The 22500-nt window shown below is 45.4% G+C and overlaps 1 protein-coding gene across 3 annotated transcripts in view; it reads left to right on the forward strand.

Annotated features, from left to right (window-relative positions):
- The first annotated feature begins 912 nt into the window (after positions 1-912).
- Positions 913-22500, forward strand: part of rbms2a (RNA binding motif, single stranded interacting protein 2a) — a 41014-nt gene continuing 19426 nt past the window's right edge. For 2 of the 3 annotated variants that reach the window (XM_058373262.1, XM_058373263.1), the window contains exons 1-3: positions 931-1072; positions 1175-1302; positions 14708-14865. In XM_058373262.1, the coding sequence (XP_058229245.1) occupies positions 1225-1302; positions 14708-14865 (236 nt within the window). In that variant the 5' untranslated portion in view covers positions 931-1072; positions 1175-1224. Of the gene's footprint in view, positions 1073-1174; positions 1303-14707; positions 14866-22500 lie in introns of all 3 variants that reach the window. The other variant, XM_058373264.1, reaches the window with a different exon arrangement.

The raw sequence follows: 22500 nt of genomic DNA on the forward strand, positions 1-22500 counted from the left end.
GTATGGTTGCCTAGCAACACATGTTGATATCCAAACAGTTGAATAGAGTGGAGTGTCTCTTACACACTCACCAAAACACTGTCACTTTGTGTCTCTTCCATTTTAATGTCAGCAGCAGCACTGTGATGTCCGAGCTCTGTCACATCCAAAAGGGTTTTATTTTAACTCTGTATGTAGGAGAGTGACCAATGCAGGGGACGATAAGTCTACAGATTATTAGCATAATTTCAGAAGTGTCTCAAAAGTTGTTAATTGTTAAAATTAGCAGGACTGCAAAAATGTATCTAAAATGGAAATGTGAAGGAAGGTGCTGTTACCAGTTTAACAAGACAGACAGACAGACAGACAGACAGATAGACAGACAGACAGACAGACAGATAGATAGATAGATAGATAGATAGATAGATAGATAGATAGATAGATAGATAGATAGATAGTCTTTATTTATCCAATGAGGGACATTTTTGTGTTACAGCAGTTTAGACAGTTACAAGATACAACACACAAATATAAAATGTAAAATTATATATATATATAATTATAGTTAGAAATTATCTTATTTATTAATCTTTCATTGTTGATGATGATGATGATGGTGATGATGATGATGATGGTGATGATGATGATGATGATGATGATGATGGTGATGATGGTGATGATGATGATGATGATGATGGTGATGATGATGATGATGATGATGATGGTGATGATGATGATGATGATGATGGTGATGATGATGATGATGGTGATGATGATGATGATGATGATGATGATGATGATGATGATGGTGATGATGATGATGGTGAGTATTTATCATGCACACGTATTTGTATTTGTAACTAAGGTTTTGTTACTATTAAATGCAGGGCATTAGGACCCTGACTCACAGCATAGTAATGCCAGGCGGCAACCCCCGTGGCCACGCCCCCTCTTGTGTGACGTCAGCGAGCAGGCTTGGCTCCAGTGTCCGCTTTGGGACGCACTCAGCGCGGGGAAAATGCTGCTCTCCGTACCGCCAAGGACAGCCATCAACCCGTACAGCGGCTCGTACAACAGCAGGAACACTAAAAAGGTAACGCGGACCGCGGGCTGGCGGCGCTCTCAACTTCGACTTTAGTTCGGAATAAAGCTGTGTGTGTGTGTGTGTGTGTGTGTGTGTGTGTGTGTGTGACAGTGAGCTGCAGTGTCCTTGAGGAGTTGCTTGAGCTTTCCCCCGCTGCAGACATGGCCTCTGAAGTTTCAGCTCGGAGCTTCTGGATCCGACAAAGTGCTCAGGTCCTCAGAATGCACCAAATTTACCAGGTCCTCTATCGGGCTTTCATTCCGTCTGTGTGTGTGTGTGTGTGTGTGTGTGTGTGTGAAACTCAATGGAGGGAACGAACTTTCGGAGGAAAGCGGTGTGTGTGTTTCTGTGTGTATGTGTATATATATATATATATATATATATATATATATATATATATATATAAATATATATATATATAATGTGTGTGTAAGTGAGTGTGTGCGCGTTGTATACATGTATACGTGTGTGTGTGTGTGCGCGCGCGCGCGCGCGTGCGTGCGTGAGCGCGTGCATCAGCTCCATTGGAAGTTAAGTAAGCAAACTGAGTGTGTTTATTTACTGATACTTTTATAAAAGATATGAACACACTTCTCTGGGTATGTTCTAGAATCGATCAGAGAGAATAAATATCTCTCCATCTGAAGTTTATGATGTTATTTTAAAGTTGGCTGAACTTTCTGTCCGGCCAGACTCGGCACATGCCCCACCCCATGAAAGAGCCCAGTGTGAGGAGGGTTTCTCTCTGGAAAACAGGCTGGGCTTGTGTGTAATGTCTGAAGGATGTTTATGAGATGTTTAGAGGATGTCTTTGATTTGTCTATCTGGCAGTAATTACTGTCCACCGCTGCTTTACATAATCAGGAATGGGAATTTGTTTGCACTTTCTTTCTTTCTTTCTTTCTTTCTGACAAACACCGCTGAATTTATGAGAAAGTCGGATTAGTTGTCGGTTTAAGACTGGCTCTGATAGCGCAAATGAAAAGCAAGAGAACTTTTTAAAAAATATTTGAACACAGAATTTGTATTGAGATTCAGAGCGTGTGAAAGAACAGGTTGTTCTCTCTGCATGTGCGTCCTGCAGGATGTTCACGTGCTGCTGCTGATTTGTTTTCTGAGAAACGGAGTGTTGTGTAAGAGCGCAGCGCGAGCCGCCGTGTTTGTCTTCACGTCTAAAAAAACGTGGCTGTCATTAAAAGGCGGCAGAGGAAGCAGGAGTCGGCTCGGGGAGGCAGTCTGGGTCGACACCGCCGCCGCTCAGACGTCACAGATAAATAGCTGAAGAACCGTGATTGTATTTGGAGTCTCGGTGACGCGGAGGTGCTTGGAGTGTGTTTGTGTTTGAAAAGGAAATGGCTGAAGCCTGCTTAAGACTTTAAGATGGGAATGTGACTCTGCAGTCCTACACCTTCAGATTTTAGTGCTTCTTTCTCTAATAACAATAGCGTTATTTATATAGTACAATCCGGTTAAAGTGAGCCTCAAGGCTCTTAACAAAACAGGAAGAGCCATTCACCATCAACAAAAACCTCCGTCAAAAGCACGACATGTTAGAACCTTGTATGTAGCGTGTCTCCAACAAGATGGATATTTTGCTCTGCTTTATTATAACATGATAAATATCTGTGTGTGTGTGTGTGTGTGTGTGTGTGTGTAAATCCCGAAATCTTCATTCTAATGAGCAACAGATGGAATTTCAGTGTTGATTAAATGACACATTAGTTAATATATTAAAGAGGAAAGTTCAGTCTCCAGCAGCACAGAGCTCCAGTTCTCCTCCTTCTCCAGTTTATATACACATCTCTGTACCAGTCCACCATAATGTCATCTGTAGAACAGTTTACTGGTTTGTAACAGACTGCCAGCAGAACAGAAAACCCTGAGGAAAAAGCAGTGAGGATTTTTTTCTTAAGGTCTGTTTATTGTCCGGTGTCAGACTGGATCCTCGTCTGTTACGGAGTGACTTTCTTTTTATCTGAATGCTAACGCGATCACGATCAACAGTTACAATCTGAGCGGATATTTCTAGACTATAAGTTAGACTTATCTGAGGAATATCTTCTCTAACACTTTCTACACGCTTTATATTAGATGGATAGAAGAGTATTCTGGATGATTTGGGCATAAACTGTAAATTTAGAGAAATTTAATGTTTGTTAACTTATCCATTTCACTTTCCTGATTTTAAAAGCATTTTAATTTGTGTTTAAAATGAATAAAAAGTCTCTGTCTCCCGTTTCACAGTTGGACAAAAACGTATAAAACCCGTGTCTGTAGCAGTGCAGCATTTTAGAACTTGTATTTAGATGTTGTATTGTTAATTCCTGCTTTTTATTTATTTCTCTTTTAACAAAGACACCTGATAATGAACAGTTTCCTAAACAAAGTCCTGCATCGCTTCACATCCCACCTGATTCAAGTCATCAGCTAATCTGTGATTATCATTAGCTGGAAGTCTGCGTGTTTGAATGGGGTTCGGTGATTACAGCGTGTTAGAAACAGGAACAGCTTTAAGCTTTGATCAGAAACAGATGATTTTGTAAAGATGCTGCAGTCTTAAAGCATTTGTTTAATCTATAATGAGTGGATTTTTGTGAAACGCTGCAGTGAAACAGTGTGAGAAACGGCATTAGTGCTAGTTCTGTGGCGTGTTGAGTGCTCACACTCCTCCATCACAGCCTCACACGTGCTAGCATTGTTCCAGGGGTGAAGTGGAAATGAATAGAAGAAAGCAGTCACAGCTTTCAGAATTAAAACAAATTCTCTTCGAAATTCTGTTATTTAATCCAGGTTTGTAAAATAAAGAGATATTTTTGCAGTTAACGTCCGCCGCTTGTAATAGTCGAGTGTGTGAATTTGTGTTAATGTGTTAATGCGCTCTATTGCTTTTGAGTTGTAAAGCATTACGTCAACACACGACAAATTTCAAACTTTTGTATCGCGGCTTCACTTCTGGATTAAAAACCAAACTCTTCCTGCTCCACAGTCTCACACAGTGTAACACAATAAACACACACACCACACACACACCACACACACACACACACTGATGAGCACAAACGACGAGGCATACAGACGTTATATCTCTGTTGGACGAGGAGCTTCAACACGCAGAAAAAGTAAACAAAACCTGCGTCCTGTTGACCTTCACAAAACAAACATTTTCGTTTGGTGTGCAGGTTTTAACTTTGACAGCGATGTGTAGCGAGAGCTGGACTACACACACATGCTAACGTGTGAGCTGATGTTTTGTTGAGGTTGGGGAGACGATGTGCGACATTACAGACAGCACAGTGATCCTAAACTCCTGCACTGAGTCTGTATTAATCCTCTACACCTGCGATTGTCCTGCGTTAGCGTCCAGGTTAAGGCTAGTCGCTTATCAGAGACTAAAATCACCAATCTGGGCAGCGCTTGCTATCTGATTTACACAGTTAGATTTAATTCACATTTATTATTAAACCCAACGATGATGTCAGGAACTGAAAGTAAATGGAGGATTTTCCGGGACGATGTCTTTGGGGAGTTTAAACAGTAGTGAAGAGTGACCGCTGCAATGTTTAGAGTTCTAAAGTCAGGGTCAACTTCAGAAAATACAAACTACACACAGGCTTGTGGGGATAAAGTTATTCAGCACTCAGTGTTTTTTAAATAATTTCCAGGTTACTGCTAAAATATTTCAAATCTGAATTTTACTGTGATTCGTTATAAAACTTTATTAATATGAATTCCGGATCTGACCGAACCTTGGTGTGTTCTCCTGTTCGCTGAGGTTCTTCAGCAGGTGAGAACACAGCAGTTACGCTCGCGTCCGAGAACGTCTGAGTGAGCGTGATCGAAAAAGTGAGTCGACTCTGAATTGACTCGCCTTCAGGAAGTGAAAAACATATGTATACATATTTTATACACATAGAATTACACTGTATGTCTATTATAAAAGGATCCCTTTCTAAAGAATCCAGCTGTTTTCTGTATAACGAGTTTATAATATCTAATTTTATTCTTTGCCTCAGCGGTGGAACAAAAACAAGAAACCTCATCGTGAGTCAAAGGTTCAGTGTTTACTAAATCTCAGAGCTGCACTTTCTCAATACTCAAACCGGGTTAAAATAGTTTAAAGAGTTCATACCGATGAAAAATGAAGATTGCAAAAGAAACGGGAAGATGAAGCCGTAAATGAAATTACAGGATGGGAGTTCACAACAAGATCCAAAACAAACTAAACAAATTCAGAAAACAACAAACAGGGAACCAAGGAACAGGAAAACCACATGCCAGGGCTAAATATACCACACACACACACACACACACACACACACAGTGGTGTATGAACAGCACAGGATGGTCTTAAGATCCTGAACTAACCTGAAGCAGGTACTCACAGCTCCTCCTGGACAGTGGCTTGGTTCCTGGTGTCAGGATTGCAGCTCGGTCCGGAACCCTGCAGGTCTGTGACTCTTAGTGAGGACACACACATGTTCCATATCTGGGTCTCAGATGGGTTTCTATCAGCCGTTCAGGACACTGAGGATTATAACCTCATGATGTCACACCTGGACAGGTCACCTGAACAGGAAGCTTTTTGGGTTTCTGTCAGATTTCAGAATTTGTGTGAATCAGAGCCTAGAAATACAAAATTGTGAGGAATGCTAGTTAAATAAATAAAACGAAGCTTCAACACTACGCTGGATTATTCAGTTGCGATGTTTCCTCTTAAGCCTGAAGAAAAGAGAGAGAGTTTGTCACAGTCGCTACACTGCTCTCTGCTGAATGATTTGAATCAGTCGATTAATTTGATTCTTTTAGACTTGTTCATTATTTGCCAAAAAATGTGCAGAATGTTCACAACACAGCAACATCTAACGGCTTCAGGAGTCTAACAATAGCTCAGAATTGTTGCTGAATGATTCACTGATAAAAAAACACTGACTCACTGAACATGAGTGAATCTCAGTAAAGACAGAATGACTCACTGATTCAAACACTGACTCACTGAACATGAGTGAATCTCAGTAAACACAGAATGACTCACTGATTCAAACACTGACTCACTGAACATGAGTGAATCTCAGTAAAGACAGAATGACTCACTGATTCAAACACTGACTCACTGAACATGAGTGAATCTCAGTAAAGACAGAATGATTCACTGATTCAAACACAAAAAGGAAATTCTGCTGTGTAAAAAATCTGAATGATTCTTTTTTATTTTCATGATAAATGTAATGAAATGTTTTTCAGTAAATAAAGGTTTAAATCCAGAGGTGAGTGTTATTATAAACACCTAAAAATGAAGTAAAAGAAAGCACCTTTTGGAGTTCACCTGGAGGACAGATTCCTATGTGCAGCGCCGCTACGTATCTCTCTCTCCATCTCTGTTTCCCGCCGGCGTTCCGCGGCGTTCCGCTCGCTCCTGTACCTGGGCCATGAGGGTAAACAAAGCAGGGAACAGAAAGTAAATGAGGGCTGAAGGATGAAAAAAGGGCCTTTTGTGAGCAGGCAGCAATTATAGAAGCAGATGGCAGGCGGTTTTGAGTTACCAGATCCACTTCATCCCACAAAGAGCACTACATTTCCCAGAATTCCCGGCTCTAAATCTGTCTGAGCTGCTGACTCGAACACGAGTGTGATGATGAGATCAGACAGTGTGGTGTTTATGATCTAGAGCTTCATCCACACAGGAAGAGTTAGACTTCTGTACGTGTTTCTGATCTGAACACCGGTCTGATTCTGGATCAGACTTCAGTGAAACTCGGAGCGTGACTCGGCTCCGGAGATCCACACAAAACCTTCAGAAAAAAGAATCTGATAAAGACCAGCGTGAAAATTCAGTTGAGTTCTGACCTCACAGAAAAACAACACTTTATTTATTATTTATTATTTATCCATACACGTTTATCAGCTTTCCTTCCTTCCTTTCTCTCTCTCTCTCTCTCTCCTTTCTTTCTTTCTCAGTAAATAATTAAGAGTTTAATATCTCAGTAAACAACAGATCCGAGTTAAATCTCTGTTAAATCCAATCTAACCTCACATTATGTCAGTGGTACAGTTTACATTTCTGCAATCTCTCTCATGAAAACACCAAATACACACAATTACAGCAGAGAGATTATTCTTATAGCTCTAAATTTAATGAAACAGCACTGGGTATTAACAAACAAACAAACAAACAGAGCTATACTACTACATTTACTACTGGTAATAATAATAATAATAGTTGTGATATGAATTATAAATAACTTGCCTTTGCTATTAATAAGAGCTTATGACACAATAATGATTAATAAAACATTATTATTAATTATTAATAAGAAACATATTGTTTGCATGTTTTATTGTCTGCTCATGTCATTGTTTTGATACAGCAAGCGAGTGTGTGTGTGTGTGTCTCAGACTAATACTGTAGGAATTAGTGGCAAACATGCTGTGTGTGTGTGTGTGTGTTCTCTGAGGGCCTTTCTCACAGGAGAACACTCACCATAGCTGCAGGGAGAATGTTGTAAGGTCAAATCAGTACAAACACACAGCACTGTGTGTGTGTGTGTGTGTGTGTGATAGTGAAAGTGAGATCACAGTCTGCTCCAACACTCTGAGTGCACGGCCATGAGCTGTTTGTTTCCTCGTTAGAGACGAATCCAGCTGCCGTGAATCTGCTTTACTGAAGAATCATTTATTCATTTGACTCCGAATCAGATTCAGATTTTATCTGTGTGATGATCTGAAACCTGAAATTCTTCTCTATCTGCAGTTCAGAGTTCATAAAAAATGTGAATCGTGACAAACATTACGGCTCACTTTAATTCTGTGAAACTGAACTCGGCTCAATGAATCAGTTTGTGAACTCGACTCTGAGTCATCTGAACGATTCAGCTGACATCAGGAAACAGCTGGATGGTTAAACAGGTTTGGTCTTCACGTTGTGCTCGTTTCAGTGAGCAGCTCCAACATCACTAAGGTTTTTATTATAGGCACATAATTTACTCCAAAAATGTCAACATGAGATTACTGAAACACGCTGAGCAAAAGTTTATGGACAGTTCTACATTTGCGCCTTTATGTTTTGTGTCACTGAAGAAAACAACAAATTAAAATGTTGTAAGGTTTTGTGGATATGGATGTCGAGTCGAAGCACAGACATGTGGGCCGAGTCACGGCCGTGTCACTGGGACTGCTTTAGGGTCAAAGGTCGAGTCAGAGTCGAGGGTCGAGTGTGAGGCAGGAGAGGAGATGACGTGAAGATGTGCGAGTCGGGGCAGGACCTGATAGAAGATGAGGAATGTGGTGTGAGAAGGTGGTGATGATATCAGACAGGATGTTGTGTTGCTCTTTTTGCTCCAATCACAGAGCGACGTTCCGCCTGTTTCCCCTCAGGACATGTGGGCTCTTTAACTAGAGAACAGGAGCGCTGTGATTACTCCCTTACTGTACAGTGACATGACCAGGCTCTCTCTTTCTTTCTTTCTTTCTTTCTTTCTTTCTTTCTTCCTTTTTTTAAATAATATTTTTCTTAATTTCTTTCTTGTTCCTTGACAATTTCTTTGCACTTTTTCCATCTTTATTCTATCTATCTATCTATCTATCTATCTATCTATCTATCTATCTATCTATCTATCTATCTATCTATCTATCCTCTTCTCTTAATTTTCTTACTCTTTCTTTCCTTCTTTTATTCTGGTAGAACTTTATACTGTTGTGACTTCAGCTGAATAAAATCTCCTGCCAGTAGATGAAGTGATTAAATGTAGAAGCTCCGTCTCTGGACGCTGGAAGTCGCCTCAGAGCCAGACGTTTCAGCAGGAATGTGATCTGCTCTTTATTAAAGTTACATCATGGGTTGGGAAACTCCCACTGGTGATGATGTAATGGTTTGGAAAAGGAAAAGGTGGTTAAAGTGGCTTTTTAGTTCCAACACCAGTGTTTCTGTGAGCGTCAAGGAAGGAGTGAGTTATGGAGGTCTGACCTTCTCTGTTCTTCCTTTAATCAGGGAGGGACTCACCTTACACATTCTCATCTCATCCCTCCATCATCTGTGTTATGTGACTCAAATAAATGTAAGTAAAAAAAATCCTCAACACACAGTGCTGAGAATCAACCTGAAACACACACACAGAGAGAGAGAGAGAGAGAGAGAGATTTTCTGTAAGATCCTCCAGAAAATTCCTGGTATGTAACGGAGGTCAGGGATCAGAAAGGGATATCCCACAGAGAGAGAGAGAGAGAGAGAGAGAGAGACAAGTGGGAGAGAGAGGGAAGGGATGAGAGAGTTAGGGGGGGCAGAGACAGGGAACTGGAGAGAGAGAGAGAGAGAGAGAGAGAGGAGAATTACCTCTGAATGGGAGAGAGTGAGAGAGAGAGATGGGGGAACAGGAGAGAGGGGGGAAGAGGAGAGAGAGAGCACAAATAAATTTTTCAATTAATGAATGTAATTTTCCCTGATTATTATCACATTTCCTCTCCATCATGTTTTACTGAAAAACCTTTTTACACAGAATAATAAACACCACGTTTCTGCATGCAGCGATTGTAAGGGGTCCAGGCACCGTGAGATTTTCCTCAGATCTTCTGAGTGACAAATCCATTTATAGAAGTGAATCATAGCTCATGTGTGAAAGAACTGTGTGTGGGTGTGTGTGTGTGTGGGTGTGTGTGTGTGTGTGTGTGTGGGTATTGGATACACTGTGTTGTAAAACACACAATGTTTCTCAGTTCTCTCAGTATAGATGTGAATGATTTTCCATCATGAAAGTAATCAGTGAGATTAATTAGCAAGCTCAGGACCTGTTCTCCATGGGGTCCTTATGCACCTGGATCCCATTAGAGCAAACCTCAACTGGTCTGCTGTGACCTTTGAACCCTGAACAACTCTCCTAATTGTACTTCAGAGGTCTGATTTCTCTAATTGGATGCTTTGATCTTCACTGGGTCCATTGACGAGGAAACAGGATCTGGTCACCATAGCAACAGAAAGGAAGTGGGTTGCTAAGAGTCTTGTGCTTTATGAACAAATTTTTGATACAGTAAATGTGTTTCAGCAACAAAATTGTGAAGCAGTTGTGTGTTTGATTTATTAAAGTGTGAGAACATTACTGCCATATTCTTACGCAGCTTTCACACAGCTCTCTCACACAGCTCTCTCACACAGCTCTCTCACACAGCTCTCTCACACAGCTCACACACATCTCTCACACACAGCTCTCACACATCTCTCACACATCTCTCTCACACAGCTCTCTCACACATCTCACACACAGCTCTCACACATCTCTCACACACAGCTCTCTCACACAGCTCTCACACACAGCTCTCACACATCTCTCTCGCACAGCTCTCACACAGCTCTCTCACACATCTCACACACAGCTCTCACACATCTCTCACACACAGCTCTCTCACACAGCTCTCACACAGCTCTCTCACACAGCTCTCACACACAGCTCTCTCACACAGCTCTCTCACACAGCTCACACACATCTCTCACACAGCTCTCTCACACATCTCACACACAGCTCTCTCACACATCTCTCACACAGCTCTCTCACACATCTCTCACACATCTCTCACACAGCTCTCTCACACATCTCACACACAGCTCTCACACATCTCTCTCACATCTCTCTCACACAGCTCTCTCACACAGCTCTCACACATCTCTCTCACACAGCTCTCACACAGCTCTCACACACATCTCTCACACAGCTCTCACACATCTCTCACACAGCTCTCTCACACAGCTCTCTCACACAGCTCTCACACAGCTCTCACACACAGCTCTCTCACAGCTCTCTCACACAGCTCTCTCACACAGCTCTCTCACATCTCTCTCACACATCTCTCTCATGGCTCTCACACAGCTCTCTCACACAGCTCTCTCACACAGCTCTCACACAGCTCTCTCACACAGCTCTCACACACATCTCTCTCACACATCTCTCACACATCTCACACACAGCTCTCTCACACAGGTCTCTCACATAGCTCTCTCTTACACAGCTCTCACACATCTCACACACAGCTCTCACACAGCTCTCACACAGCTCTCACACACAGCTCTCACACATCTCTCTCACACATCTCTCACACATCTCTCACACACAGCTCTCACACATCTCTCTCACACATCTCTCTCACACAGCTCTCTCACACAGCTCACACACATCTCTCTCACACAGCTCTCACACACATCTCTCACACACATCTCTCTCACACAGCTCTCTCACACATCTCTCACATATCTCTCACACAGCTCTCACACACAGGTCTCACACACAGCCCTCACACATCTCTCTCACACATCTCTCACACAGCTCTCACACACAGCTCTCACACCTCTCTCACAAAGCTCTCACACACAGCTCTCACACACAGCTCTCTCACACATCTCTCACACATCTCTCACACACAGCTCTCTCACACATCTCTCACACAGCTCTCACACATCTCTCTCACACAGCTCTCACACACAGCTCTCTCACACAGCTCTCTCACACAGCTCACACATCTCTCTCTCACACATCTCTCTCACACACAGCTCTCTCACACATCTCTCTCACACAGCTCTCTCACATCTCTCTCACACAGCTCTCTCACACAGCTCTCTCACACATCTCTCTCACGGCTCTCACACAGCTCTCACACACAGCTCTCACACATCTCTCACACACAGCTCTCTCACACAGCTCTCACACAGCTCTCACACACAGCTCTCACACAGCTCTCTCACACAGCTCTCTCACACAGCTCACACACATCTCTCACACAGCTCTCTCACACATCTCACACACAGCTCTCTCACACATCTCTCACACAGCTCTCTCACACATCTCTCACACATCTCTCACACAGCTCTCTCAAATAGCTCTCGCGCAGCTCTCTCAAAGCTCTCATGCAGCTCTTTCACAGTTCTTGCGCAGTTCTCACATAGCTCTCACATAGCTCTCACACAGCTCTCGCACATCTCTTGCAGCATTTTTGTATGTTGAAGTTTCTCTCTTCCGTGTCTGAAGGTTGTGCTGTGTTATTATTAGAAAGCAGAGACAATGGACTGAACCACTGCAGAGAGGAAGCGGGGGAGTCAGGGCTGAAGCAACTCAGAGGTGTTTAAGTGAAGTTGGTTAATCATAACACTGAGATCTTTAATAAGGACACTGATTTAGCGCAGGTGAAGTCGCGGACAATTTTACATCTTTCAGCTGAGAACACGCTAATCATTAACTCATTATTAAACACAGGAATTAAAGAGTGATTAAAGAGTCATGTTGGAGAAATGAAGACAGGAACTGTGTGTGTGTGTGTGTGTGTGTGTGTGTGTGACTTCTTGTTAGCTCCTTGGAAGAGTGATACAGAAGCTTGATGTGTGTAATTACTCGTTCACGTCAAAGATCTGATCAGAGTCCTGAATTTGCATATAAGGAGACACTCTCGCGTGCATCCCACTGACCGGCGTCAAACCCTCTCGCGTGCATCCCACTGACCGGCGTCAAACCCTCTCGCGTGTATCCCACTGACCGGCGTCAAACCCTCTCGCGTGTATCCCACTGACCGGCGTCAAACCCTCTCGCGTGTATGCCACTGACCGGCGTGAAACCCTCTCGCGTGTATCCCACTGACCAACCTCAAACCCTCTCGCGTGTATCCTACTGACCGGCGTCTAACCCTCTCGCGTGTATCCCACTGACCAACCTCAAACCCTCTCGCGTGTATCCCACTGACCGGCGTCTAACCCTCTCGCGTGTATCCCACTGACCAACCTCAAACCCTCTCGCGTGTATCCCACTGACCAACCTCAAACCCTCTCGCGTGTATCCCACTGACCGGCGTCAAACCCTCTCGCGTGTATCCCACTGACTGGCGTCAAACCCTCTCGCGTGTATCCCACTGACCGGCGTCAAACCCTCTCGCGTGTATCCCACTGACTGGCGTCAAACCCTCTCGCGTGTATCCTACTGACCGGCGTCTAACCCTCTCGCGTGTATCCCACTGACCAACCTCAAACCCTCTCGCGTGTATGCCACTGACCGGCGTCAAACCCTCTCGCGTGTATCCCACTGACCAACCTCAAACCCTCTCGCGTGTATCCCACTGACCAACCTCAAACCCTCTCGCGTGTATCCCACTGACCGGCGTCAAACCCTCTCGCGTGTATCCCACTGACCGGCGTCAAACCCTCTCGCGTGTATCCCACTGACTGGCGTCAAACCCTCTCGCGTGTATGCCACTGACCGGCGTCAAACCCTCTCGCGTGTATCCCACTGACCGGCGTCAAACCCTCTCGCGTGTATCCCACTGACCGGCGTCAAACCCTCTCGCGTGTATCCCACTGACTGGCGTCAAACCCTCTCGCGTGTATGCCACTGACCGGCGTCAAACCCTCTCGCGTGTATCCCACTGACCGGCGTCAAACCCTCTCGCGTGTATCCCACTGACCAACCTCAAACCCTCTCGCGTGTATCCTACTGACCGGCGTCTAACCCTCTCGCGTGTATCCCACTGACCAACCTCAAACCCTCTCGCGTGTATCCCACTGACCGGCGTCTAACCCTCTCGCGTGTATCCCACTGACCAACCTCAAACCCTCTCGCGTGTATCCCACTGACCAACCTCAAACCCTCTCGCGTGTATCCCACTGACCGGCGTCAAACCCTCTCGCGTGTATCCCACTGACCGGCGTCAAACCCTCTCGCGTGTATCCCACTGACCGGCGTGAAACCCTCTCGCGTGTATCCCACTGACCGGCGTGAAACCCTCTCGCGTGCATCCCACTGACCGGCGTCAAACCCTCTCGCGTGTATCCCACTGACCGGCGTCTAACCCTCTCGCGTGTATCCCACTGACCAACCTCAAACCCTCTCGCGTGTATCCCACTGACCAACCTCAAACCCTCTCGCGTGTATCCCACTGACCGGCGTCAAACCCTCTCGCGTGTATCCCACTGACCGGCGTCAAACCCTCTCGCGTGTATCCCACTGACCGGCGTCAAACCCTCTCGCGTGTATGCCACTGACCGGCGTCAAACCCTCTCGCGTGTATCCCACTGACCGGCGTCAAACCCTCTCGCGTGTATGCCACTGACCGGCGTCAAACCCTCTCGCGTGTATGCCACTGACCGGCGTCAAACCCTCTCGCGTGTATCCCACTGACCGGCGTCAAACCCTTTCGCTGTGGACGAGTTCTGGACTGATTACACTGTCGAGACATGACCACATGTTTATCTCCATTACACACCAGCTTCATGAACATTTTGAATAATATTTGAAATGCATCTTGCTGATCAATGAGGACAAAAATAATGGCACCCTGTAGGAGTAGGAGGAGCTTGTGTGAGTCCCAGTGGCTGAGCTGCGTTACTGGACGATTTATCACACGCCGTTATGAGGTTTTCACCTGACTGAGCTTTCAGCAGTGTGTGTGGTGTTTACAGCTGACTGGTGTTGATCAACACACACTGAATCATATCAACTCAGTGTATGTTGTGTGAATCTGTGTGTAAACTGATTTGATCATGAATGCACTTGCGTGGTTTTGCTAAAATGTTGTTAAACGAGGCTCAGCGTCAGTGAATAGAGCTCACGCTGGCCTGTGTGTTTGTGGACTGATGTTCTGTAGCAGGTGGTGATGGTGGAAATGATTGTTTTTGTGTTCCTACAGCAGTCCTATGTATCCTCCGGCCCCCAGATGGCGCCCCCGAGTCCCAACACCAACAGCAGCAGTGCAGGAGGTGGAGAACAGCTGAGCAAAACCAACCTGTACATCCGCGGCCTGCACCCCGGGACCACTGACCAGGACCTGGTGAAACTCTGCCAACCGTGAGTCCTGATCACGTCACACACACCTCAGGGTCATCTACTGACACGTCACCGGAGACTTGATACGAACCGGTCAAGTGTTCAGGAGTTCTGCTTGTTTTCACACAGCTGCTTTCATGTGTGTGTGTGTGTGTGTGTGTGTGTGTGTCTGAGGCTGACATCTGATTGGCTCTGGCAGGTTGATATGCAAATCAGCACATTATCTGATATTCAGCTGCAGCTGTGATACGATGATGTAATACATCACAGTACAGTGTTTATAGAAGTGTAGATGGAGATATGGTGTAGATATGGTGGAGATATGATGGAGACATGGTGGAGATATTATGGAGATATAATGGAGATATGATGGAGACATGATGGAGACATGGTGGAGACATGATGGAGACATGGTGGAGACATGGTGGAGACATGATGGAGACATGATGGAGACATGGTGGAGACATGATGGAGACATGATGGAGACATGGTGGAGACATGATGTAGACATGATGGAGACATGATGGAGACATGGTGGAGACATGATGGAGACATGGTGGAGACATGATGTAGACATGGTGGAGACATGATGTAGACATGATGGAGACATGATGGAGACATGGTGGAGACATGATGTAGACATGATGGAGACATGATGGAGACATGATGGAGATATGATGCTTTAATCTTGTTCTGAGACGCGACTGAGCACTAAATTAATCAGAACTTTTATTAATATTTTGTTTTTTTGCTTTTATTAATTAAAGTTATAAACACTTCATTACTGAACATTTCCTCTTCCCTCATCTGATTTTTGATGATCTGGAATCTGGAGGTTTTGAGCCTCATGCTGAGTAGTGATGCTAAAAATAACATGTTGGTTGTGTGTTGTGTGTGTAGTTGTGTGTGTGTAGTTGTGTTTGTGTAGTTGTGTGTGTGTGTGTGTGTGTGTAGTTGTGTGTGTGTGTGTAGTTGTGTGTGTGTGTAGTTGTGTGTGATGTGAGTGTGTGTGTGTGTAGTTGTGTGTGTGTGTAGTTGTGTGTGATGTGAGTGTGTGTGTGTGTAGTTGTGTGTGTGTAGTTGTGTGTGTGTACTTGTGTATGTGTGTGTGTGTGTGTGTAGTTGTGTGTGTGTGATGTGAGTGTGTAGTTGTGTGTGTGTGTGTGTGTAGTTGTGTGTAGTTGTGTGTGTGTGTAGTTGTGTGTGTGTGTGTAGTTGTGTGTGTAGTTGTGTGTGTAGTTGTGTGTGTGTGTGATGTGAGTGTGTAGTTGTGTGTGTAGTTGTGTGTGTGTGTGATGTGAGTGTGTAGTTGTGTGTGTAGTTGTGTGTGTGTGATGTGAGTGTGTAGTTGTGTGTGTGTGATGTGAGTGTGTAGTTGTGTGTGTAGTTGTGTGTGTGTGATGTGAGTGTGTAGTTGTGTGTGTAGTTGTGTGTGTGTGTGATGTGAGTGTGTAGTTGTGTGTGTGTGATGTGAGTGTGTAGTTGTGTGTAGTTGTGTGTGTGTGTAGTTGTGTGTGTAGTTGTGTGTGTGTGATGTGAGTGTGTAGTTGTGTGTGTGTGATGTGAGTGTGTTGTCGGTTGCTGATCAGAGCAGTCTGTGAAACTCGTTCCTCTCTGAGGCAGCACGTCTCTGATTGGTCGATCATCTGCTTTCAGCTGAATCATTCAGCTGAATCCATGCAGCTAGTTTTAATAAAAGTGGTTTGTCTTCAGTTTGGTTCTCTGGAATAATTTTTTTATAATGATGCTGGAAATAAAAATGTTTGATCAGGAGAAACTCCACAGGAGGAAGTGATGTGCTAATTCAGCAAGAAGAGACAGAGAGAGAGAGAGAGAGAGAGAGAGAGACATGAACCTGTGTGTGTGTGTAGTTGTGTGTGTGTGTGTGTGTGTGTGAGTTGCATATTTTATTCAAAAACATTTGCATAAAGCCACATATAGAAGGAAACATTTGTTTTTGTCATACAGATATAAATCAGTGGACAAAGAGAGATGAGGGGAGAGGAAGAGGAGGGGAGAGGAGGATGAGGGGGGAGAGGAGGATGGGGAAAGGAGGATGAGGGAGCAGAGGAGGTCAGGGGAGGGAGGAGGCAAGTGGAGGGGAGGAAGAGGCGAGGGGAAAGGAGGATGAGGAGAGAGGAGGAAGAGGAGAGAGGAGGATGAGAGAGGATGAGGAGAGAGGAGGATGAGGAGAGACTAGGAGGAGAGAGGAGGATGAGGAGAGAGGAGGATGAGAGAGGAGGATGAGGAGAGAGGAGGAGAGAGGAGGATGAGGAGAGAGGAGGATGAGAGAGGAGGATGAGAGGAGGAGGAGAGAGGAGGATGATGAGAGAGGATGAGGAGAGAGGAGGATGAGAGAGGAGGATGAGGAGAGAGGAGGAGGAGAGAGGAGGATGAGGAGAGAGGAGGATGAGGAGAGAGGAGGATGAGAGAGGAGGATGAGGAGAGAGGAGGATGAGGAGAGAGGAGGATGAGAGAGGAGGATGAGGAGAGAGGAGGATGAGAGAGGAGGATGAGGAGAGAGGAGGATGAGAGAGGAGGATGAGGAGAGAGGAGGATGAGAGAGGAGGAGGATGAGAGTGCGTGTGTGCGCGCGTGTGTGTTTGTGTGTGTGTGCGCACGTGTGTGCGCGTGTGTGTTTGTGTGTGTGCGCGTGTGTGTTTGTGTGTGTGTGCGTGTGTGTGCGCACGTGTGTGTTTGTGTGCGTGTGTGTTTGTGTGCGCGCGTGTGTGTTTGTGTGTGTGTGCGCACGTGTGTGCGCGTGTGTGTTTGTGTGTGTGCGCGTGTGTGTTTGTGTGTGTTTGTGTGTGTGTGCGTGTGTGCGCACGTGTGCGCGTGTGTGTTTGTGTGTGTGCGCGTGTGTGTTTGTGTGTGTGTGCGTGTGTGTGCGCGCGTGTGTGTTTGTGTGTGTGTGCGTGTGTGTGCGCGCGTGTGTGTTTGTGTGTGTGTGTGCGTGTGTGTGCGCACGTGTGTGTTTGTGTGTGTGTGCGTTTGTGTGCGCGCGTGTGTGTTTGTGTGTGTGTGCGTTTGTGTGTGTGTGCGTGTGTGTGCGCGCGTGTGTGTTTGTGTGTGTGTGCGTGTGTGTGCGCGCGTGTGTTTGTGTGTGTGTGCGTTTGTGTGTGTGTGCGTGTGTGTGCGCGCGTGTGTTTGTGTGTGTGTGCGTGTGTGTGCGCACGTGTGTGTTTGTGTGTGTGCGTGTGTGTGCGCGCGTGTGTGTTTGTGTGTGTGTGTGTGTTTGTGTGTGTGTGCACGCGTGTGTGCGCACGTGTGTTTGTGTGTGTGTGCGTGTGTGTGCGCGCGTGTGCGCGTGTGTTTGTGTGTGTGTGCGTGTGTGTGCGCGCGCGTGTGTTTGTGTGTGTGTGCGTGTGTGCGCACGTGTGTTTGTGTGTGTGTGCGTGTGTGTGCGCGCATGTGTGTTTGTGTGTGTGTGCGTGTGTGTGCGCGCATGTGTGTTTGTGTGTGTGTGCGTGTGTGTGTGCGCGTGTGTGTTTGTGTGTGTGCGTGTGTGTGCGCGCGTGTTTGTGTGTGTGTGCGTGTGTGTGCACGTGTGTGTGTTTGTGTGTGTGTGCGTGTGTGTGCGCGTGTGTGTGTTTGTGTGTGTGTGTGTGTGGTCTTTATCAGAGTTACATTTTTTCCAATCACTTATGAGCCACTCAACCTGTATGCTAATCTAGGTAGCATAACTTAGCTAATGGTTGCCAAGGTAACGTTTCTGGCATTTTTAATAAATGAAGGAAGTAAATCAAACTCGCGCTGGTGTTAGTGTGAGCTAGTTTGCTAGCAGTTAGCTAACCGTGTGGGGCGTGGCCTCATTTGCATAATGATGCATATTTTGTGTATATTCCTGTGTTTGTAGTAATGTTTTAGTGTGTTAGTAAAGTGTATCCACGGCAATCCACAGCGTGTGTGTGTGTGTGTGTGTGTGTGTAAGTGAAATACAGAATAAAGGCGCGGTCACGTCAGTGGGACGTCCGCCGTCAGGACGTGTAGAAGCTCCGTCGTCTCTAATTAAAGCGCAGGACACAAACCAGCCTAACGACTTCAGCTGCTTTAATCTGCACTGGAAATTCTGACTGAGGTTTTTTCCTCTAAACGTCTCTCACAGCCCTGATTCTGCTTTTCCACAAACACGCAGCAGACGCTTACAGAACAGCTCAGACATCTGAGAGACAGTGTTTAAATACACAACATACACAACATACACAACACACATACACACACAACATACACACAACACACATACACACACAACGTACACACACAACACATACACACACAACACACACAGCAGACGCTTATGGAATAACTCAGACGTCTGAGAGGCAGTGTTTAAATACACAACATACACATACACACACAACACACATACACACACAACATACACACACAACGTACACACACAATGTACATACACACACAACACACATACACACACAACACACATACACACACAACGTACACACACAATGTACATACACACACAACGTACACACACAACACACAGCAGACGCTTATGGAATAACTCAGACGTCTGAGAGGCAGTGTTTAAATACACAACATACACATACACACACAACACACATACACACACAACACACATACACACACAACGTACACACACAACGTACACACTCAATGTACATACACACAACGTACACACACAACACACACAGCAGACGCTTATGGAATAACTCAGACGTGTGAAAGGCAGTGTTTAAATACACAACATACACACACACACAACATACACACAACGTACACACACAACACATACACACACACGAGGCATTCAGACATTCTGTTTGATTGATGCTTGATTATTTTTCTTTAACTCATTAACTATAACTCATTAACTATAACCAATTAATCTGCACCTTCTGTCCAATCAGGACGCAGGAGAAGTGTAAGATTTATTATTATTATTTTATTCTCTTTATTAGAAATAATAACAATAACAATTAGTAGTAGCAGTAGTAGTATATTTTTATTAGAAAGAATTATTATTATTATTATTATTATTATTGTATAAAAGCATTACATTAGAGTAAAATCAGTGGACTTGCTTGGACATGCACACATTCGACTGTAACTTTCTTTTTTTGCTTCAGTTAATAATCCACAGGTAGAGCCAACACACACACACACATACGCACACACACACACACACACACACATGCACACAAACACACCATGTCGAGACAGACAGGAATGTCTGAACACGTTGCCAGATCTGTAGAGAACAGCTCAGTGAGAAGGTGGGATTTCCTCCAGCGTTACTTCAACAAACACAAACTCTTCAAAGCTCTGTGTTCATTACAGACAATACGACACACACACACACACACACGCACGTCATGTTCACGTCTAAAACAACACCTACAGGGACGCTGTGGTCATTTATAGGCCTGAACGTCTAACACAGATTAGTGTTACACTTCTGGTGAATTGAAACCTGACGTTTTTCTGAAGAACCCTGCGTGTTCCCGCGGCGCTCTGAAGCTCAGCTGGATTCAAGAAGCATGTTTACGTGCCTGTCGGTTTCGCTAGCTTGTGCCTTTTTGTCATTAAACATGTTGTGTATAAAGCAGAAAAAAAAACTGACCACAAACACCCTCTGTAGTGGGAAGTGATGAAATTCAGTTCAGAAGGAGAGATTCAGTTACGGAATTAAAGTCCGCTCTGCTGGAGTCAGGGCTTTACGGCTCCGTGTTGTGTTCGGGACGCCTGACTGGGAAGAGTGGAACATGTGGTGATAAAAAAGAGGAATGTGTTCGTGATCCGCTAAACACACGCAAACACATACAAACACACAGAAACACACGCAGGCCTACAGAGCACACAGAAACCTGCATGAGCCGCATACAAGACACACAGAGCCTGCATGAGAGAACACATGCAAACACACAGGCACGTGCAAGACACGTACAAACACACAGGAGCACATGCAAACAGCCTATGGAGCCTGCACAGAGCCTGGGCCTTGCAGGGGCATGAGCCTGTGCAGACACAGGAGACACATGCCAGCAGCCTGGGCACATGCAAACACTTGGCATGGGCCTGGGACACACGGAGCACATGAGCACACAGCCTGAGCACACATAAACACTGCATGAGCCTGGGCACACAGAGCCTGCATGGGCACACACAGAAACGGAGCACGTGCAGTACACATACAAACACACAGGAAACACATGCATGAGCACATACAAACACCCTGGGAAACACTGCGTGAGCATACAAACACACAGAAAGCATACAGGCCATAAAACACACAGAAACACATGCATGGGCCTGGGCCCCAAACTCAGAATAGCACTGCAAACACAGCCTGAGCCAGAAACACAGAAACACATAAACACATACAAACACACAGAAACCTGCATGAAACACATACAGCACACATACATAAGCCTGCATGAACACATACAAACACACAGAAACACATACAAACACACACAAACACACAAACACACACAAACACACAAACACAGAAACAGAACAGCAGAAAAACATTAAAGTCTGCTTTCAAACAAAAATATTCAGAATTAGAAACTTTTAGGATTAAAATCAGGATCAGGAAATAATTACTGGTTTAGTTCCAGTGTTTAAATCTTACTTTATTTCAGTGGATAGAATTTTAACAGAAAGGAACGTTCCTGCACAGAATCCTGCAGGAACCAGAGTCAGGAACCAGAGTCAGGAACCAGAGTCAGGAACCAGAGTCAGGAACCAGAGTCAGGAACCAGAGCTACTTGCTTTAGCTCCACTTTGGTTCAGGGTTTAGTTTTAATCCCAGTGAGAGGCAGAGAGGAAGTCAGACTCATCTCCAAACATCTGTTAGTGTGAGAGTGAGAGAGGAACCTGACACAGAGCCCGAGAGAAAACCCGACACAGAACCTGACACAGAACCTGACACAGAGCCCGAGAGAGAACCCGACACAGAACCTGACACAGAGCCCGAGAGAGAACCCAACACAGAACCTGACACAGAGCCCGAGAGAGAACCCGACACAGAGCCCGAGAGAGAACCCGACACAGAGCCCGAGAGAGAACCCGACACAGAACCTGACACAGAGCCCGAGAGAGAACCCAACACAGAACCTGACACAGAGCCCGAGAGAGAACCCGACACAGAACCTGACACAGAGCCCGAGAGAGAACCCGACACAGAGCCCGAGAGAGAACCCGACACAGAGCACGAGAGAGAACCTGACACAGAACCTGAGAGAGAACCTGACACAGAACCTGACACAGAACCTGACACAGAGCCCGAGAGAGAACCTGACACAGAGCCTGACACAGAACCTGACACAGAGCCCGAGAGAGAACCTGACACAGAGCCTGACACAGAACCTGACACAGAGCCCGAGAGAGAACCCGACACAGAGCCCGAGAGAGAACCCAACACAGAGCTCGAGAGAGAACCCGACACAGAGCACGAGAGAGAACCCGACACAGAGCACGAGAGAGAACCTGACACAGAGCCCGTGAGAGAACCTGACACAGAACCTGAGAGAGAACCTGACACAGAACCTGACACAGAGCCCGAGAGAGAACCTGACACAGAGCCTGACACAGAACCCGACACAGAGCCCGAGAGAGAACCCGACACAGAGCCCGAGAGAGAACCCAACACAGAGCCCAAGAGAGAACCCG

Source organism: Hemibagrus wyckioides, linkage group LG21, assembly GCF_019097595.1.
Source record: "Hemibagrus wyckioides isolate EC202008001 linkage group LG21, SWU_Hwy_1.0, whole genome shotgun sequence".
Taxonomy (NCBI): domain Eukaryota; kingdom Metazoa; phylum Chordata; class Actinopteri; order Siluriformes; family Bagridae; genus Hemibagrus; species Hemibagrus wyckioides.